Source organism: Calypte anna, chromosome 2 (genome assembly GCF_003957555.1).
Source record: "Calypte anna isolate BGI_N300 chromosome 2, bCalAnn1_v1.p, whole genome shotgun sequence".
Taxonomy (NCBI): domain Eukaryota; kingdom Metazoa; phylum Chordata; class Aves; order Apodiformes; family Trochilidae; genus Calypte; species Calypte anna.
In genome coordinates, this window is record NC_044245.1 from 52729435 (window position 1) to 52751346 (window position 21912).

General features: G+C 42.6%; 1 protein-coding gene across 1 annotated transcript; it reads right to left on the minus strand.

The window, feature by feature from the left end:
- Positions 1 to 11954: 11954 nt before the first annotated feature.
- On the minus strand, positions 11955 to 20482 carry CX3CR1 (C-X3-C motif chemokine receptor 1). Its single transcript, XM_008493172.2, has 2 exons — positions 20453 to 20482; positions 11955 to 13192 (listed from the first exon to the last, which is right to left on the minus strand). Exon 2 carries the CDS (start codon positions 13176 to 13178, stop codon positions 12114 to 12116), a length of 1065 nt encoding a protein of 354 aa, XP_008491394.1. The 5' UTR covers positions 13179 to 13192; positions 20453 to 20482; the 3' UTR covers positions 11955 to 12113.
- Positions 20483 to 21912: the final 1430 nt, after the last annotated feature.

Consider the following 21912-nt stretch of genomic DNA (forward strand, 5'->3'; position numbering starts at 1 on the left):
ACATCAATTGCCGTAAGATGACAGCTTTGTAACAACTGCACCTGGATGTACCTGAATCTTATCTAGGTTCAGCATAATATACTTAAATATAGTTGTACTTTTCATGATGCAGGAGTTCTTAAAACTGCTTTTAAAATTACCTGAGCAGCAACAAAAAAGTAAATGGAAAAGCATTACACTCGTGCACATGATATACAACTTTCAGCTTCAGCAACTGTATTTTGGGATCTTTACCTTTTTCTCCTCCTTTCTTCTCAGATGATGTGAAGAAGCTCCTTGCTCTAGGGGTGCAGGATGAATCACTTGCTTCTCACCAGGTAGGTCTGTCAGGGAGATACTGCCTACACAGTGATACCCACCAGCTGCATAAAGCAGATGTCACTGGGTTGCTCTGTCTCTTGGCGGAAACTTCTTACTTCCTTACAGATTGTATCACAAGTGCTTCTCCCTCAGTGCTCACCAGAGATAGTCCCCTATCTCAGAAAATAAAACTCAGAAACAAACTCAGAAATAAAATCCCACACATAATGTGTAATGAAATGCAAAGTTTCCACTGAAAGCCTGACTACTTGGTTAAAGGAGCTTCCTCTCACCCAATAATCATTAAAAGTAGATGCCACTAAGCAGCTCTCATTCAACACAAATGTTGTTCTTTCTTATGGTTTGTAAAAAGCATTCAGTCTGAGAAAAAAGTAAAGCCTCATCTGTAGTGAGCAGAGAGGAGGAAGGCACCTGGTACACATGTGTGGGAAGTGTGGTTTTAGTCCCTCTCTGCTTGATAAATGATTTTGCATGTTATGCTATGGAGTTGTAGAAAAGAAGAGCTGTATATATAGATTTAGTGTTGGAAAGGTTCCCTTTATTCATTGCTGTTTGATCTTCCTAACTCCTACTTATCTTGCTAAAAACTAAAGGCATGTGAAATCACGCTACCTTTTTGCTTTATATCTCTCATAGCAGCTTTTATATACAGCACATATACCTCCTACTTATTTGTGACCTAGCACAAATTGTAACAGTGGTCAAAATACCAAATAAGAAGTTGGATGCACATGTGTGTGTGATGTCAGAGCAGAGGGTGTGCAGGTTTACCATGGTTGTTGTCATAATAGAAAGTTTCTATGCAGCAGCTTCTAAGAATTTCTCCTGAGAATTTTTTTGGTGATCCTCAGGAGAGAGAAGAGAGCACAGAGGACATGTGCTAATTAATGGGACGGCTTTGAGTCTGCCAGCAGAACAGCTGTACTAGCAGCTGGCAGGTCCTGGTCTCCTCCATTTCCCAGAAAAGAGCAGCCAAGCAGAAATAAAAGCCATTTTTCAACAGGAGAGGCTGCTTTCTTGTTATCAGGAGAAACTGAAGAGTCACAATGAGAAGCAGAAGTTAGCAAGCAGCAGGAGGTGGTTGGGAAGGTAGGGAGAATCATAGCTCTCAGTTCAGGAGAAGTGACATGTCTCTTAGGTCAATCTCCTGGGCCCCTCAGTTTAGGAAGGATAGCGAGGTCCTGGAGCAGGTCCAAAGGAGGGAAGCCAGGCTGGTGAAGGGACTCAAGCACAGACCCTATGAGGAGAGGCTGAGGGAGCTGGGGCTGTTCAGCCTGGAGAAGAGGAGGCTCAGGGGAGACCTCATCACTCTCTACAACTCCCTGAAAGGAGGGTGTAGCCAGGGGGGGGTTGGTCTCCTTTCCCAGGCAACTCTCAGCAAGACAAGAGGGCATGGTCTTAAGTTATGCCAGGGGAAGTTTAGGTTGGATATTGGAAAGAATTTCTTTACAGAGAGGGTGATCAGGCATTGGAATGGGCTGCCCAGGGAAGTAGTGGATTCTCCATCCCTGGAGATATTTAAAAAGAGACTGGATGTGGCACTCAGTGCCATGGGCTGGTAACCGCAACGGTGGTCCAAGGGTTGGACTTGATGATCTCTGAGGTCCCTTCCAACCCAGCCAGTTCTATGATTCTATGATTCCTGTATTATTCCAGACACAGGTATGGCTTTTCTGTCAGTTATGCTATTTGCTGCTATGCTATATTCTTCTGACATGGTTACTTTGCCCAATAGCTTACATTTGGCTGAAGTGTTTCTTCCAGAAAAGCTTGATGTGAAGCCAGCGTTAGATGTGGGATATACTGGCTTCATCTTTCTCCAGATTAAAACACTGGTATGGGAAATAGCTTCTCCACCTTCTTACACAAGCTGCATCTGTGGAGATTTTTTAATTTGTCATGGGGAGATATGCCTCCAGTTCATGTTATTTCTCTGCAGATTATGTATGCCTTCAGTTTACCAGCTGTCCTTTAAAGATGTGAACATCAGATGAGCAGACAACACTGTGGTACTGGTTTCATCAGCTCTGTTCACAGAAACTGGAAGCTGTTCCTGTTGCTGCTCTTTTGTCCATATAAGGGCCTCATTAATCTCTTTCTTTGACATTTTGTTGCCCTAGGGGCATAAGTTCAGCTCTTCACCCACAGTGACCATGTCATACAATTTTCCTTTAAGCACCTACTTTTAAGGAAAAAACACACCTCTTGTTCTGCAGACATTTTTCTTAGTTTTGCCTGTAATGCTTTTGCCTCAATAAACCCCCATCCATCTGCACACCTATCTTGCCCCCCTCATTATTTTCTACTCCATCGAACTAGGTATCTCCCTTGAATTTCATCAGTGATGATTTTTCTTGATTTCCAGATGAAGTAGTGAATAGAACTGAATCCACATGCAATCTCTCTTTTACCCAGTGAAACCCCTTTTTGGCTGAGCAATGATTTCCCATCACCAGTAACCTTTTGAGGTCTGTGGACCTGTCCTTAGCACACTTGAAATACGTCTCTCATCTTTCAATCATAATGTTACCAGGGGCCACTTCTGCAGCCTTATGGATGCCAGTTTAGTTTGGTTCATATTGCACTGGCCTGGAGGAAAGACCTATTTGAACTATTGCCATTTGCCCTTGGATTAAAGACTTTCAAGTATTGAATGCTCCCTAAGCAGATTTCTGAACCTGTCTTTGTAAGGAGAGTTTAAGCAAGAGCAGAAAAAGTCACAAAAAAAGAAGAATGGTTGTGGCTACAGATGATGGAAACTTAGGATGTTTGAACTCTAGGCAAAAAACCACACCTGATAGTTCAGGAAAATCAAGAGGTTAAAAATGAGCCCTGAAACACCTTCTAGTGACCTACCAGTGGGAAAGCCTGGAGGGAAATCTACAGAGAAGACAAAAAAAAAAAAAAAACCACACCAAAAAAACCCACCAAAACCCCCCCCCCAAAACAACCAACCACCAAAAAACCAAAAACCAAACAAACAAAACAAACAAAAAAACAACAAAAAAACCAAGATGGTGCAGTAAATGGATGAAACATGATGTGAGTTTCACCAAGAAAGTTGAGAGAAGTTTCAGCAAGGTCCTGCAATGGCTTGAAGAGGCAGAAGAATGAAAGGGACTAAGTAGAACTGTAGTCCATAGTGGCAGAGCTCTGCAGTCTCTAACATAGCAGTTTGGGGGTTTTCAGCTCCTCCCTGGAAACAAACCTGACAGAGACCAGCAAAAGGGGGATGGCAGGAGGCCATGAGATTAAGAAAATATAGGGAAGGGATCTCAATGACATGTAGAGAATGTTGCTGTAAAGCTAACAGGTTGGCAGGGGAAGGGGAAAAGAAAGAACTCTTACCTTTTTACTAGATGGTATTGGATATGTGGTGCTGACCAAATAAATCATAAGTGCAGAGACACTAGTGCTGGACAACAACCCAAATAATGTGAACCTTTGTCTTGCCAAAAGGTTATTTCAGCCACTCCCACCTTTTATGGAAAGTCTCATCATTTACTTGTCATTTTGCAGGATGCATAGAGCCCTGACCAAGGAAGGACTAGACACACATTTACCTAACTCGCTAGCTAAGCTGTGAGATACCACTGATATACCACTGGCCTATCCATTCCCTCTGATACCAGTGTTGGCCATGGTAATTTGGAGTGTTTATTGAAGAAGTCCTCATCCAGAAGAGACTGCCTCAGAGAGGCAGATGATGGTAAATTAAGATAGCCTACTTCTACAAAATTAAATATTTTGACTGCTTGGGTGGATAAGCACAGGATCCAGGCAACCAAAGTCACAGCTGGACAAATTATTACCTTTCTCAACAAAGTATCCTCTCCACCAGGAGACCAGCCCCTTCTTACATAGGCCTGCACAGTTCTTCTTTTGAAATTCAATTGAATTTCAATCACATTTCGCACATCTGTAGTTCAAATCTCTGCTTGTTAATGAGTGTTTGTGCTACCTATTCATTGTGCAGTTGTCTTCCTCATAATTTTTAATTTGTTCCAAATGTCCTATGCATGAATAAAATGGCAGAAATCTGACAGGACTTAAAAAAGAAAGTTAATTTAGAAATAACCACTGTCTACACTGTTGTCCCAGATAATTCACTCATAATTTATCTTGAACACAAAAGTTCTCTTTGGCTAAGACAGCTGCTTGCACTGACAAACAAAAGATTTAAGTCAAAAACATGTTTTCCTTGCATAACACTGTCAGCTGCAATTCTCCACACCTGCTTTTTTCTTTCAGTGGCCTGGTCCTATGCATTCTGTTCTTTGTGTCCACTAGCAGTCTAGGAATGGTATGGGACATATTCTTACTCTGCCTAATTTGATTTCTTTCCATATGCTGTGCTTGCAAAGCTGCCATAGTCATAACTCCTCACTGAAAAAGAACTGAAACTTCAAGCTTCAGACATGACAGAAGAGGTATTTTCTATGATGAACTTCACCTAAAATAAAAATTGCTAATGCAAAACCCATGAGTTCTATCCTTCTTAAACCTGAAGTGACACCATAAGGAACTTGCTTTGCTTTCTACAGTGATATATCAAATGTTCCCAATCTGCTTCTAGAGGAAAAGGACAATTTTGGGCTGTTTCACTCTCAGGATCAGTTGATACCTGAGATACACTATAATTTTTAAAGTTTCCCCTTCATCCCCTAAACATCACTCTGATTTCTCTGTTAAAGGCTGGTCTCTCCAAAGAGGAAAAAAAAGAGAAAGCAAGGGTGAATAGTAGCAGTCTCCTTACACTGCTTTGTTTGATACTGATTGTGATAAGCTTAGATACAGAGGAAGGATGTTGTTCTGGCATGGAGGCTTTGGGTTGCATCTGCATTGTGGTAATGTTCCTCCAAGTCTCAAATACTGTAGTTGTTGTTAGTCTTCAAAAGCTTATTAAATTATTGGCCTTTAATTCTAAACATCTACACAATGAATATTTTCACAGTCTCTCCTGTCCCATTCGTTTGATGGCAGTTTTAACAAAAAAGAAGACAGTTAGAAACGGCAAAGTCTTTGCAGAGGATCAAGACTGAAAATGAACCAATACTTCCTGATAACTAATTTTCTTTCTATGTTTGCTAAGACCCATCAGAAGGTAAAAGCTGTTTCAAGTCCTCTTCAGGACAAACTATGCAGAAAACTTATGTAATGTTCCATTTTCATTTAGTAGCAGGTAAAACCATTTAGGGCACAACTAAAACTGATAGCAACAATAAAAGGTTTTCACTGGAACATCTCTTTGGTCTTTGTGATTCTCTAGCTGTTCTGATACGTTTTGTGAATTGTTGATGAAACTACCTGTTGATAATTTAATATCCATGGATTCTCATTTGTTCAACAACAAGCAAATAAAATAAATTTTAAAAGTTTAAGAAATTGATGTTTCTTTCAGTGAAGAAGAAGTCTTCTTCTTCTTCCAGTCTTCTTACTTTTCATTTTTCCTACTCTGCACTTGTTCATAAGTGACTCCAATGTCCTGCTTTACCATATACAACTTCTTAGTCTGATAGAGTGTAATAATACCACCCTCTGGTGGAAAGGCAAAGAAAGCTTTGAAACTAAAGGTGGGCAGAGGAAATGATGGAGGGATGCATGCCACTGCCTACAGTTGCATTTTCTGAATCTGACTTGATTTGTAAGATCTGTCCCATCCATCAAGTGTCATTTTTATGGTAGTTTGTGTTTTGTCCTTTCCTTGCACTGCAGCCTCTTGAAACCTGAGCCACCAGAGAGATCTAGAGAGTAGGGACCAGTGACAGGACCAAGAAGAAGGAACGGAACAAGAGAACAAATGATGGTAAGCTTTAGAGATTTGTAAAGATTCTAGCAATTCCTAGGGACATCTCGTTTGACCTCCTGGTACAGATGATAGGCTGTCACCATCATATTTTCTTGGCCCTGGAAGGAAGGGGTTTGAGGAGAGTCCAAGCTGAGTTTGTGTTGTGTTTGCAGCACATGTCTGGCACTAGAGGGAACTGTCTTGTCAGCAGATACCACAGGTAGGTATCTCCTATTGTGCCTCATCAGCTTTGTTCCTGTCCTCTAATGTGCCCTGCAAACCATGGCCATCACAAACTCTGCTGCTGTTTCTTTGTGTCTTTGGTGCTGCTGCTTTTAATTTTTATATGGCAAATGTAGCACTTACAGGCTAAACCCAAACTTGTCGGGGGAGAAATGCAGCTTCTTCCAGTTGCCTGCATGTCCTGACATATGGATCCATATGTAGCTGTACCTGAATATAGAGCAGTGACAAATGCATATAGCTTATTAGAGACTTAAAACCTGTGTGGGGTGGAAAACAGGCTGCTCCAGTTACAGCTGCAGTTGGCAAGTGGATAATAACAGTGAAAAAGCTGTGCCCAGAATCCCTGCTTGCATGCTCTATGCCATTTGATAAACTCTGCCTTCCGTGATGAAAAGTCAGCATCCTGCTTCCTTCTGATTGAGGTATCACAGTAGGAAATTTGGTAAATGCAAACTTTTCTTCACTAGCAAAGCATTTTCCTTATGTCCAGTGGAAGCTATTTTACCATATTTTTGGAGGGAGAGGAATAACAACTGCAATATATAAACTAATGACATTTGTTTATGGAGCACTAGTGCAACAAATAAAACTATACAGAAGTAATTAGATTGTTTTTCCTGCATTAAAAGCAGTGGGTTAACACTGACACTGCAAAACTCAAGTCTTGAAGTTTGAGTATGTATATGTTGAAAACCAAACTCCTACAGCAGTTGCCAAGTAAATTAGGAAGTTCTTATTAACAACAGCAGCAGAATTCAACAGAATTCAACCAACTTCAACAGAAGCTGTATGTGTGTAACAATTGTAGAAGCCATCCTTTAACAGATACAAATTGTTTTCAATTTTATCTCAATTAAGCTCTTAAAATTTAGCTCAGTTTCCAGATTTCAATTTCAAAATAGTAACTCTGGAAGTCACAGCTTTTCACTAGGGTTCCAGGTCTCTTACAGACTAAATAAACTGAAGCACAAATAGTAAATCTTTGAACAGGACTGGGTAAGTCCTTAATACAGAAAATATTCCATTCACTATCAAAATGTGGCCATTTTGGAAGTGGTATGTAAATAGCTGTAGACAAAGCACATTATCAGGCATGGGCAGTAAGTGCAGAAGAAACATATTACCAGCTAGGTGTAAAAGCAAAGGTGGGAGAAGATACTGTAACTTCTACTATTTGAATTTGACAAGAATAAAGCTGATAACTGAGTTTTTCTTTGGAAAACTACTATGACTGGGACTTACATGGATAGGACTTTTCTCCTTGTTGTCAACAGAGTGTCCTGCTAGAACAAGAGATTTCTGCTACATCCAAGGTCTCAGTGAGGGATGTCACAAAGGTGATAGAGACAAAATACACTCGATTGAGCCTAACTCATAACCAGTGCATTTATAAATAGCTTTTCTGTGAAATACAGCCTTGAAACTTCAGACTACCCTTAACCAGGGCTTCAGATCCAGTCCCAGAAAATTCTACATCCAAGAGAAATATGTGGTTAGCAACTCCTTCTGATGCCAGTGCTGAAAACTACAGCTTTCACAGCTGAGCAATTTCCTAGCTCTGATTCTCTGAACTGGCTACAATTCTAAGTTTTTTGTATTTCCAGACACCAAGAGGTCAGTAAAAAGAATTCAAAGCAGCCATATTTGCCTTAAAGATGAAGAAACACGAATCTTATTATCTTGGGACTGTAATGTGATATTTGAATGGGAGGGATTTGCAGTGGTACCTAAAAAAGAGTACTGATGCTCATGTATCTCACTGCAAGCAGTTTGGCTAAATATGTATCTTGCTCATTCTATTTATAAGCAGAACAAGAAGTATGGTTATGAACCTGCTGTGAAAAATTGGATTCAGGTTTTATTAGTTCCTCAAATCATAACCCATCTGGGAAAAGATTTATGTTAAGTGACAGTGTGATTGTCAAGCAGGAAAAAATATGCAAAGATAGCTCACCACCCCTCACCAAACCCAGAGATTTCCTGACCTTTTTGCACAACCAAATACTATTCAGTGGAGAGCTAAAATAAGCATATGTGTGTATGTGTGCATTTTTGTAGATAAACTCTAACTTACTAGGAAACCAAGAGTGTACCCTGAATTTAGGACAGCTTGAAAGGTTTTATCCCCTGTGGAGAGACTGATTAACTTTCTCATGTGTACTGGGCAGGGACTGGATGTTGCTAGTCCTCAGGAATGTGTTGATCCAGTCCAAGGACATGCACAGCACTAATGCTGTACATAGAAAAGTGTATGTTGTAAACTAGACAGTGTGAAAGCACCAGTTTCTTGCTGCAGAGGTTTTGAAAGAGTAGTATCCTTAAATAAAGGTTACAATGAAATGAAAATGCAGTGGAAAGACTTAAAGAGATGTCAGTGGGCCTTCAGTCAGGCTTGAGCGGTACAAAGAATACTTCAAGGAAGAACTTCAAGAAGCTTCCAATGTACTGTAATGTGTGCTAGCATAAACCCAGAAAAAAAACACAGTATTATCAGTCACAAGCCACTCAGAGATGTGTTGTGGGCAGGAGCTGCAGCTCCCTATGGTTGGTAGCAGAGTACAGTACCATGAAGAGCAGCAATGCTGTCTCAGCTGCAGTTGAACCCAGTCCTGGTAGTTTGTTTCTGGTTTCCCTCAGAGCACTGGTATGGGTCTCTAAGACTGAAGTTTTTAAGGGACAGCTACAGAAAAACTCTTCCTGCTAATGCAAACAAAACCACAATGTTAATTTTGGGTCTCAGTGGGTTTTCAAAGATTTGCCACTTCTGCTGTGAGGAGGCTTGTGTATAGACTAGCTACTTGTTGCAAAGTCCAATGCCTGGAAAACCTCACTGAAGTTCTGTGTTTTTTTTGTCTGAAACAAACGCTCAAATACCGAGCAATAAGGCCTTGGATGTAATTAGCAAATTCTATATAATGACTGGCAAATACATGGCATAAAAACTGATGATGTTATGCTGACAATCCCTTGAAGTCTTTCATTGCACAGTGTAGCCATGAAGACAGGAAAAGTGCAGGTTTTCAGGAGGGGCCCTTGCCTTGGAAGTGAAGGCTTTTTTGCAGATGCAGTTTTGCACAATGCATCTTGCAGAGGCCTCAGGCCTGCCAGGGCAGTTTGACTCACAGCATGGTGGAATGGTTTGGTTGGAAGGGACCTGAAAGAACATCTAATTCCAACCCCTGGCATGAACCCCTGTTGAACCCCCATGAACCACCTCCAACTAGACCAGGTTGCTCAGAGCCCCATCCAACCTGGCCTTGAACACTTCCAGGGATGGAGCATCCACAGCCTCCCTGGGCAACCACTGCCAGAGTCTCACCACTCTCACAGTAAAGAATTTCTTTCTAATATCCAATCTAAATGTACCCTCTTCCAGCTTCAAACCATTACCCCTCATCCTATCACTACAGGCCCTTGCAAATAGTCCCTCCTCAGGTTTCCTGTAGTCCCTCTTTAGGTACTGAGAAGCCACTATGAGGTCTCCCCAGAGCCTTCTCTTCTCCAGGCTGAACAGCCCCAACAACTTGCTACTCCTAGTAGTAAGTCTGCACTGCCAGGGTGAGATGCATCTGGAAAGTGTGTGTGCTGTGAGGCACTGTGCTGGTGACACACAGGATTCCTGGGAAGCCACTGGGACTAGGAAGGAAAGTGGTCTCCTTCTCTAGAGAACTTCCACAAAGCTGGGGGCTTGCATCTTTTGTTCTGGAGACTACTCATGGATCATACTTGAACGTACCATTTACTCTTCCCACTCAATAATTCACCATTGTCTGAAAAATCAAAGGAAAATTAAGTAAACCAAGTGAGACTGCATTGCTCAGCCTGGCAATCCACCCTCTTCAGGCTGATTTCAATGCAGAAGACTTCTTGTCTAGTCTCAGAGTACCTTCCTCTTTCTCCCTGCGCATCTTAGCATTTCTTAAAAAACAAAACAAAGCAAAACAAAAAACATTTTAAAAATACCATTTCTTAAAAATACCACTTGCTTGGGGGTGGGGACAGAGGGATTTGTCTTTGCTCACTTGCTGAATTTTGAAAAGTAATTTAAACTCAATAGCTATAATTAATCTTAGCCAGTAAGTCTGGAAGTTCACTTATAGCAGCAATTTTTAAAGCTGCATGCATAGAATGTGCTTACACCTGGTACAAGGCATTTTATGAAAATGGGCTATTACACTATTTTGTACAGAGTTTTTAGTCACAAAAATTTGAATATTTCATATTTGTGGAATTAGTGCATGTGGAAAATTGCTCAATGGAGAGGCTCTCCTCCAGGCTTTCTTATAGACTAGAGGGTATTAAGGTTCACAAAGAAAGGGCCTGCTCCTCCCACTGATACTCTGGAACAACACTTTTGTGCTAGATGGAAAGTGAGAGCGTTTCTTCAGATTTTACATATTGCCATTTCCATCCATGTACAGAAATAGGGCCCCAGTGGCATGGACTCATTATTTAAGATTGGTCCTTGATTTTTTGTTCTTGCAAGGTGATCTCAGCTTCATGGGTGGCAACAGTGGTTTTCCCGTTCACCTAACTCCAGTCTACAGTGCCAACAAAAATCTCCTTTTCTCTTGCAGATGATGGCAGAAGCTTCCCAGGGAGGCTCCTGGTGAAGGACTCCATCACCTGATGTTTTCCACCCTCAATGCATTGTCACCGAAAGACAAAAAAAGATATTTGGAGCCTGTGGAGTGCCCGTGATAAATGTGACTTCAAGGACATATTAAATCTAAGAACTCCTGCAGAGGTAATCATCTGTGGTGGGAGAGGCCACAAAGGTTGAGGAAGGTAAGCAGTATGGGAAGGTGGTTATTTTCTTTTCCAAAAGCCACAGTTGTTCTTTATATAAATTGTGGAAAATGGAGCACAAGTGTGAGTCACACCCTGAGCACATTCTTCAAGCAGTTCACAGCTTGACTGTGCCATATTTGTACCAAGCACAGTGATACCCAAGCCCATCCCTCCCAGCCTGTGCTGTTGCCCCTCCCTCAGCAGAGTGTTTGGGGATGTTCTGAGGGAAGGGCTGCACCAAACTCTGTCCTTTGGCTCAGTCCACAGCCCGTGGCAATCAGAAGATATGCCTACTGGCTTGGATCAGCTCCAAGTCAGGTTCCATATCCTTAAGGGCAGTTCTTGCTCTGACTATTGCATGCCAGATACACTGTGTTGACTTAGTTGTCACTTAATGTATATTCAGAAAACCTTTTTTTTTTTTTTTTAACAGTAGTATTTTATTAGGCATGAAAGCACAGGTAGAAAATTTGTTGCAAGCAATAACCCCCAAATCACTTAAATACGGATATATTAGCATCAAAATTATAACCCTTAACTGTCAAAAATATTTGTCTTTGCTAACAGTCAGCTACTATTCATTACAGAGATCTCTTAAAAAATTAGTTTAGGTCCCACATGTATGTCACCTGCACATGCACAAATTTTGATGATGAAACTGTTTAACAGCTTCCCTATCCTTAAATTCTTCTCCATCTTCCCTTTCAGGCACAAAACATAGGCTGCTTTTTTTTTTTTTTTTTTCTTTCTCTACATTTTCTCTTCCTCTTTCTCAGTTCAGTTCCATCTTGAGCTTGAAATACTGTACTACTTTTTTTAACTGCTTCAGAGTATTTACCACTTAACAAGGGGAATGTCAGTGATTCAGTGCAAGTGTAAGTCTTTCCATATGGATAAAGACAGTCTCTCAGCAGTGGCTAGCCCTACAGAAGACATATTTACATACATTTTTTCTTCAAGGAGCCTTTTAGACGAAGACAGAGCCTTCCTGGTCACTGGTGTTCAGGGTAATGTTGCTGTTCACAACACTTTCTGCATAGCTAGCAGAATGAGTGACCTGGTAGCGACTGCAGGGGCCACAGAAACACAGGAATGGGCAATACTTTAAGCAGACATGATAAAGGTATTTCCTGAACTTTTGCCCAGCAAAGGCATAAATAAGAGGATTGAGACAACAGTGACTGAATGCAATGGTTTCAGTCAGGTGCATTGCATAGTCCAGTGATTTAATATTGTTGCAATTCGTGATTAACTCGTACTGCTTTAAGGTCTCTAGAAAAATCAGTACATTGTAGGGGGACCAAAACAGAAAAAACACGACCACCACAACCAAGATCAGTTTTATGGCTCGTGATTTTTTCTGATTTTTGGAGGACAGCAGGGTTTTGATGATCCCACAGTAGCAATAGCATATGATACAGACTGGGATGAAAAAGCCAATGGTGTTCAGCTCCACATTGCAAAACACTGGCCAGATGTTCTCCAGCTTCTGGGGAAAGACAGGAATGCAGTCATTTTCTACCAGCTGGGAGAACACAAACTGTGGCACTGAAACTAAAACTGCCATTGCCCATACTCCACAGGTTATAAGAAAGCCATATTTCACTGTTCTGGATTTCAGAGAATATGTTGCCCGGACAATGGCCAAGTATCTGTCGATACTGATAACAGTGATAAAGAACATGCCTCCAAAGAAACCAATGTAATAGAGGGAGGAAACAGCTGTGCATGTTATAGTCCCAAAGGTCCATCCACGCACTGTGTTGGAAGCCCAGAAGGGGAGGGAGATCACAAAGAGAAGGTCTGAGACAGCCAGGTTCAGGAGGTAGATGTCAGTGATACTTTTTTTATTGCCTTCTTTTGCAATGGCAAAAACCACCATTATATTCCCTGTGAGGCCAAGAGCAAACACTGCCAGGTAAAATATTGGCAGAAAAAATCTTCCAAATTCTTGGATGTCAGTCTTATTGCAGGAAAAAGCATCTTCATCATAAGTGTATTCAGCTGTCGTCTCTGTGTATGCTTCCGTCATGCTGAATTTTCTGGCTATAAGCAACAGGAAAAGAGAATAATGTCAGACAGAGAGATCCAATTTTTGCAGTGGCGAAACACTGAGAGACCTCACCAACATGCACACTTTGGAATTTTGTCACTGTTTTGATTAATGAGAGTTGTACTCTTGTGAGGGAACGGTAGGTATTAACAAAAACCCCAGACTCTGCTGTTGCACGTACTTCACTGAAAATTAGCAGGAGAATTTCAAAGGCTGGCAAATGAGCCCCTGCTTATTGGAAGAGCAAACCAACATCTGACAAACTGAGCTCTGCAGGTTGTGCATCACAGCGTGAGAAATGCAGGCACGCAGCTTGCTGGGCAGTGCCCAGCAGGAAACCAAACCTCACGTGTGGTTGTTGATCAGCATTCAATGCCTGTCAACACCACCAAGAGCACAGTCTCACTCCACTTGTTAACCTCATGTTGTAAGTGTGGTAAAGACTCCCAGTTTGGTCAGGCCTGAGCAGATAGGGGGGAACACTTTGCACTAGGACATCTCTTGGAAGCAAGCATATCTCTGGTGAGGTTTTAAAAAGAATCAGCCTCTAATAAGAGAAGCTATAATGACACTTTTCCTTGAGCATCGAAACACCTTTTGCCTGCTCCTGCCTTGAGAATGGGGTAGCTCAGTTGGAGCCAAGACTTGTTACTTGGAGGCTGCACCCAAAGAGAGCGTAGGGGTGCAGGTGTGTGACCTCTGGGCTCACTGGTCTGCACATCCAATAGCTTGGGGCACCTTTCAGTTCCTCTGCACTCCCTTGAGATGTGGTGTTCAAGTATCTGCAGAGATTTCTGTTTGCAGGAACCAAAAATCCTAGAAGGGTGCAGATCTTGCTGCATTAGCTCTTCTCCCTGCTTGGGGTGAAGAGTTTCTATCTGTTACTTCCTCTTGCTCTAAGAGATGAGGGAAACTGAGTCTGATACACTGTGCAGAAGCCCAGGGATGTAGAAACACAGCAAAGCCATCCTGCTAAAGGTGAGACAGTCAAAAGGAAAGGTCAGTGATAACTAAACTGCAGCTACCCCTTGGTCACAGTGTCACAGTCTTCTTACAGGAATTCCCATTGACTGTAAAGAAGGCACTCGGTGACTATACGTTGTCTCTAATACAGATGTTTACATCCACTTGTTAGTAGGAAATGTAGTCAATACAGCCAACGAAGGGCCATATCTGCTTTAAGACAGGACAAACAGCTTCCAGACTCTGGTGACTGTGTTGATGAAACTCCGTGATGAGTATTGATGATGCTCTGTGATTAACATGGACACATCAGTCAGTGGTTGATGACAATGGTGTATAACTACTCCCACTGCATGTCCACATTTCACTGATAGAGTTTTTATAGCATCTTTTTAAAATAATCCTTGAAAGACTAAACATGAAATAAGATGTTCTGAGGTGTGAGACTGCCCTTACCCAAGAAGTTTCAAATGATGTAGCAGCAACTACAATAAATTCCCCCATGGGTGGCTGCTGTTACCATATTGACATTTGCTCTCAATGCTCTTTGCCAGAGTGCCATTTGGGGTGTGAGCTATGAAGTTCTGGCCTCTGATTTTCTACTGTTTGCACAAAGAGGGTTTTTTTATTTGGGTTTGGTTTTGTGCTTGTTAGAAACAAAGGCTCTCAATTTTAAAATATTTTTTTATTTTGAAAGTTCAAAGCGTACTTGTCCCCAAAATATTTAAATGACAAGTGCCCACAGTCATTAGAAAACAGTCTTTGTGGTTAGTTTCAGGGCACAGGCATGGCACAGAGGAGGCTGTTTGCAGCAGGTAGGCACACCCATAGGCTGAGTGGCTCTTGCAGTGCCTTTCCACTATTGAGATAACTGCTTAGCATTGCCTACAGAGCTGTGTGACAATGAGCAGGAGACATTGTACATAATCCAAATAGCCCATAATTTTCTGCTTTTCTATCCTGACACTCCAGAGAGTGAATGTATGCAGCAGGTGCCTTGAAAATGAAATGTTGGGGTACACCAAGAGTATGAGTCACTACAGCAGCACAACCAGCTCCCAGCCACTGAGCTCCTACTGCACCCACCCAAGTCTCTGTTTTACCCTGTGAGCTCGTGTGCTCCACTTTTGAAACTCAGCCCCCTCAGCAGGGGCTTGGGCAAGAGAACTCCAGAAGTCCCATGCTAACATTGAAGATCTGTGACAAAGGTTGATGTCCCTGCACGATGCCTCAGCTTCTTCTCTGGCATCTGAGCTCCTGTTCCAGGCATGTCTGTCCTAGTGTGACAGGAAAGAGTCCTCTCACCCACAGAAGAATAATCTAATGGATGCTTGCTTGTACCCCATTAGCATCTTTGGTAACTGCACAGGCACCCAGAAAGGGCTGCTTGGTGGTGCTTCCCTAGACTGCATGTGCTCTGTGAAATCCCTGATCTGGAGAGAGGGAGTGCATGTTGGTTCACTCTCCTCTCTCTAGTTGTACAGGCCTTTTCCATGCTCACTGCCTTGATTCCTATCTAGGAAAACAGCTTGTTCCTCTGGAGAGTTGTCATACATGGTCATACAAGGTGCTGTGCTCCTTGGGAGGATTTCATGTGTGTAAGGAAATGCAGCTCCCACCATAGGGTAGCCCTCAGTTCTGACAGACTTCTTCACAGGCTGGTCCCACTGGTGTCACCTGGAGAGACACCTGGATGTGGGAATGGCCATCTTCTTCACAGGAGAATGTTTACACAGAGGTGCAGGATGGACTCCTGGCCTTACTGAAGTTAAGAGGAACATCACTTGGGCTGGAATTTTTCCTCAAGTACCTCTTCAGTCAGCTAATTTCCTACAGCTCACTGATAGGGATAATTTCTTTCTTCAGTAACAAAATATTTCCTTTACCCCTCGATGGGTGGTTGCAAAGCCTGTGGTACCTACCCCGATGGGAAGGTTGAGATGCTGCTGGCATATCCAGGGGCAAGTGAGAACTGCTCTTACCAAAACTGCTGGCATACTCTGTGACTTGTTTACTCTCTAGCTCCTGGACTTAGTGTATCCCCAACCACATACTCACATTCTCCTGCTGCCCCTCATTCTGCATGTGCAATGCTGCCAGGTCATTTGAAATATTTAGCTCCTCTGATGGAACTTTGTTCGGTTTAAGCTGGTGATACTCAAGAGGTGGGCTTCAGACTCCAAGGGCCCCCCAAATGAGCCCATGCTAGATACCCATTTAATAAAGTTTTTCTTCACCCTAAAGCAAGGAAACTTAGCTTGGCCCATGCTTCATCCTTCCCTGCCAGGTATTCTCTGTCAGCCTCACAAAGCCCTCTGCAGCTCACACTACAGTCTTCTCACCCTCAACTTCAACCCCATTTTCTCTCTTGTGCTTATGATAAATATTCACCTAAGGGACAAAGTTAACTGAAGAGTGTAGAGGACACTGAGGCAGGACTGCAGGGCTGTGAGTTCCCTCCACTGGGCATTTTTCCTTGCTGAGTACAGGAAATAGCAGATTCACTTCTGCTTCTCATGGGACTACTCAACCGCTTTGCTCCCCTTCCAGATTTCCACAGCAGTTTTTCACCCTAGTCCACCAAAACACTTCTGCTTTTAATCATGTTCATGGCTACCTAAAATACAAGTCTGCAGGACAAAAAAACCCCTGTTTCTCAACTATCCCAGCTACCGTGTGCACTATATGTAATATGTAGGGAAGTGAAATTATGAGATACACAAACTCCTTTAAGCAACAGAAGTTGCATGTCAGCCTTCAAAGAGCACTGGTATCAGGATGGGTGACACGAGCCAAATCCTTGTTTATGCATCTGATTTCTCCAGTTATTATCCTTGGTGCATCAGCCAAGTGTCACATTATGAGCTTTCCTGCCAAGAAGAGGTGTCTACAGGCACCTCACCTCTCTGTGATGTCTTTGCTGTCACCAAATGAAAAGAAAATAAAAGCCATAATCAAGCCCAGACCCCTGCCAAAGGGTCACCCTTCAGGTTTGAACAGTAAGCTGACAAAAATATTTAGGTCTCTGAAAGATTTTCATACCTCAGTCACAATTTCTGGGTGAGGCTGACTGTGCACTTTTCTCATGCAAGCAAAGCATGGTTTTGAGCACATACTGAATGGGATGAAGCTGCACACTGATGAGACAGCTGGACCAGCAAAGCTGTGGGCTTTGTGGAAAGCCCTGTGAAACCCAACAGGCACATTATGTATTTCTCATCCTTCCATCTGAGCTTGCTATCACCCCACCCAAATGCAAACACTGTTGGTTTGGTGTGTTTGCAACTGCACCCATCTGCTTCTCGCTAATGGGTGATTCTCAGCAAGACTGTAGGGATGTCCTTAAGCACTTCCAAATGAAATGTTGCTGCTGGTAGCACATCTGACACAAAAAAGGAAGAGGTTTAAGGAAATTAACCAGAACTGTGTGGAAAGCAGCAGCAGATGTGAGTCTTAATAGAGTCTGGGTGGACCACTTAATCACCCTGGCATCAAGCAGCTACCACCAGACTGCTGTGGACATCTCTAACCAGGGTTTGGATTATATCCTAAACAAAACTTAGACTTATTAGCAGAAATGGGGCCTGGTTTCTAATCCTACACCCAACTGGTTCCCATACTTCACTTTATCTTTCAAAGCAGAGTGGCTCTATCCTTAGGTGGAGCAAATCCTCTGGATGTGCTTGGGATCGTATTAGATATCTGAGGTCAAACACAGGCCCAGCCTAACAGATGCCATTACTTTAAATCTTAAATTTGAGTCTTTTCTTCAGTCCTGAACTGGGGAGACATTCTCCCCGTTCCCCCCTATGGGTGCTGGAAGCAGCTGACACAATGCCAATCTTTGAAAGTGGGAAGCAAAGTGAAACAGTTAGTATAACTTAACCTTTAACCCAGGTAAAATAAAACATAAACAGTAAAGGGGAGAGCATAGCTAATGTTTGTCTGCATGCCTTTGTAGAGAAGAAACTAATTTGGACATCTGATGAGGTTACAACAGTGATAAGGATGCTGTGCTACTGGAGAGTTGGAGCTTTGACTTGCACTGCCTGGTTGTTTGGTTGACAGAGCTCACCAGCCCAAAGCAACACAAGCCCAAAGTTCTCAGAGATCTCAAAAGCTACCCATCTGTGGAGGAAGCCATCCTGAACTAGGAATTTTTTTGTAAATGGTCTGTGGGAACTGCAAATTCAAAGCAAAAACACTTCAGGATTTTCATCACTGGTCTGAAAACAGATTCAGAATGAGGGCTGGCAAGGGGAAGTGAAAAAAAAGAGAGAATTGGACTGATTCAGACAGCTCTGAGTAATCTGAGGCTTCTTGGATGGTTCAGGTTGGCTTTTAAGTAGTCAAAGTGACACACTTGGGAGTTAAACAAAACAGACCATATCTTAAGAGACCATCCACTAAGAACCCTGACTGTCAACATGAACAGATTCTGAAACCAAGCTGCCAGATGTTGCCTTAAGAAAAGCTGATGCAACCCAGGGGTGTTTAAAGAGGTACTAAATTAGAAGGAACAAAAGAAAGAAGATTTTATCATTGCAGAGCTTGATACTGGCGCTGGAGGCATAATTTGGGAACACTAGATTTCACTTTTGCTCATGTTAATAAACTTGGTAATTCAGTGAGTACCTGGAAATTCAAGCCAGAAACATACAAGCTAGAAGCCAGGAATACATTTTAAACAGTAAAAGGCTAAGGATTGGAACAGTCTTCAAGTAGGAAAAGGAGATTTTTGCATATCTGAGGGTCTCCACATCAAGAGAAGATACCAGTCTGGGAAACAAGTTTAGGCCAGACAGTGGAGGAGCTCAGGAGGGGGTTACTGGGTAAAACTCTACAGCCCCTGATGGGCAGGGAGGCAGAAAAAATGTGCTATTGGGGCACACTTGTCTTGGCAACCATGACTCTGTTTTGGTAACAAATGACTGAAAAAGCCAAACTGTCCTCTCCCCAGGTACTTCACCAGCACTAGCTATCCCAAATCCTAGGATGGGACCCCCTGGAAAGAAGTGAGGTCCACTGAAGTGCACAGGGCACTGGGGTTGGGTTCTTGCTGTAGATCTTGCAGATCTTGCTGTATCATGCATGGTCCAGCTGAATGGGTCAGTGGCCTCACTCGGGCTGGTTGTGTTACTGTCATAGCAAAGTGGACATAGGGGACTGAACCCCAATGGCCATGGCAAATCCTGCCTCCAGTGGCATCCCTCCAATGGTTTTGTTGCCCCATCAGGAAGACTTGCTGTGAGCCACCTGGGAGAGACAGCAGCACTGCAGCAGTGCGGGGCTTGCTGTGGCCATGGCAAACCCTGACAAAACCCTGGCAGCTCACGCCTCTGGTTGCTGATTTATTTATAGCAAAAGCTGTGAGATGAGGATTTTAATGGTTTCAGCTTCTTCTTTCCACTCCAGAGAGGATGAGGTCCCTCTGACAGGGTGGCCATGCAGGAGACTCAATGCTTGCAAGCTGGGGGGTCCCACCTCTTCCTTAGTGGAGCAGAGTACTGGCGCAGGATTCAGGGCATGATCCGTAAAGCCTCTTGAGCAAGTGAAGATGCAGATAATCACACCAAGGCATTTTCCTGGGGCTGTTGTCACTGATTAAGATTATTCTTCTGAATGGAAGCTAAGCACTGCGGGGCTTTGAAAAAAACCCACAAAGCACTGATCTGAACCTCTGGCAGTCAAAGTTCCTTTAGAAATCTGGCCCTAAGGAGGTCAGAGACTTAAGTATCTATTTCAGGAATTACTTATGCTTTTGGGAAATGTGACCTGACAGTATGATTCGGACTCCTAAGTCCCCCTTGGATCTCTAAAAATGTGATTCAAAATTCACTGAAGTGGTTTTAGCATTTCAAATGTTCTTCTCAGGGTCTTGATTTTGTGGACTTGATCCCATGGCCAGATCCAAGGGTCCTCTGCAGAGCCTCTGCAACCTGAGACTGTTTCCCCAAGGGATGGGGAATTACATAAAATGATGCTGAAGAGTAGGATTTGGTTTTGTCCTTGCAGGGGCTGGACTAATTTTCACACAGCTTGCAGGGGCAGTGGCAGAGCTGTGCAGGGACCAGGCACTCTCCCAAAAGCCTGCAGAGCTCTGGATGTTTGGGGTTCTCATCTGACTGGATGGTGATAGTCAGGATCAGCACTTTCCTGGAAAATTTGTTTCACAAATTTCCAGCCTCTTAATTCCCCTATTTGCCCATTTCTTCTTGCACAGTTGCTCATGACACTCATATTTTTTTCTTACATGTATAGTTAAGCATTTTGCCCACATTTTCTCTTACCTTCTCCTTCTTAGTATTTTCTTCTGGGCCTTCCTTTCTTAAATGGCATTCAAATTTATTTTGTATTTTCTGTTGAAGGAACAATGAAAACAGATTATTATTGTAGATGTGTGCACTGTTTGTAGTTGTTTACTGTTACTCCATCCTCTCAACATCTCTATCACAGTGCTTATTTCCTTCCTGCCCTCTCTTTTTGTTATTAATGATATCACACTGGCTTGGCACCCTTGAGAAACCTCAGATGGCTCTCAAGAAATGGGAGATATGCTAAATTATCTTCTATGTCCTCATTTTAGAGGTCAGAGCATGTTGTGGCTTGGATGTGTTCAGATGACATTTTAGTACCAGAGTTGCCACCCTCTTCCTGGGGAGATCACATTTACTATAAAGTTTACACTCAATTTACTATGTGTTCTCCTTTACCAAACTTTCACCTTTTCCTCTCTCCTTTGGACTTTTCCTGCTCTGCTTAAACCCTTGTAATTCATTGCTCTTGCTCTTTTTTATGCTGTCACCCAGTTCACTGCCTCTGGCTGTGCTGCCTCTAGCAGGGTCTGCCCTAACAGTGCAGATTTTGGGAGGTGCCATTCATGGATCTGTGTTTCTGTCACACAAGTACTTAACTGGCTGCCACCACTGTCCCACTCAAAGCACCAGACACCTTTGTGCAACATCTTTCCTGTGGAAAGCTGAGTCACAGAGAAATTCAGTAACGTTGTCATACAGAAAGTTGGGTTTTCAAGTTTCTTTCATTTCTGCCATTCCCTTGCCTGCCCATCAGCATCAGACACTTTCTACTATCTCTACCAGATTTTCTGTATTGAGCTGTCAGCATCAGTGATGTTGGTTCACTGACAAAAACTAAAAGCAAGCAATGCTGGGGAATTTCCTGTGAAATCCCTCTTTATCTAACAATAAACATTTAGGTATAGAAGAGCAGTATCTTCTTGGTCTGTCTTTGTGGGCTAATGCTGCACTCTAGTCATCTAAAGCATTTTGCTTTAACCTTCAGGAATTCTAGCCAGTGTAAATATTTCTCGTGCTACAAGATGCCACAAATAATTAGTCATTGTGTAAAATTCCTCTGCCCTAGCCTACTTTGATTAAGAAAAGAGTTCCCATTTCTACTTTCACAACTTGTAAACATTACCCACATCATCTTCACCCAAATTTAATATTTTTTTTACATTCCAAGCACTAAGCAGTCAGGACTTAAGTTCATGAGACATGATTTCTTGTCATCCTGGTCTGTCAAATTTTTAGTAGAATATAATAATCTCTTACCTTAATTTATAGCTGCATTGAAGAAAACTGCAATGTTTCCTTCAAGCCAAGCCTGTTTGGGTTTAAATGTGTATTTCCTCTTCTCTAGTGGCATGCCCTCCCTAGCAATGTAAATTTCAGCAGGGCAGCTTCCTGGGCTGAGCTTCGGGGCTGAGCTGAAGAGGTATTAATGTGAT

Excerpts from the sequence above, each read along its gene's own strand:
- CX3CR1 (XM_008493172.2), bottom strand. The coding sequence starts at position 13,178 with ATGACGGAAGCATACACAGAGACGACAGCTGAATACACTTATGATGAA.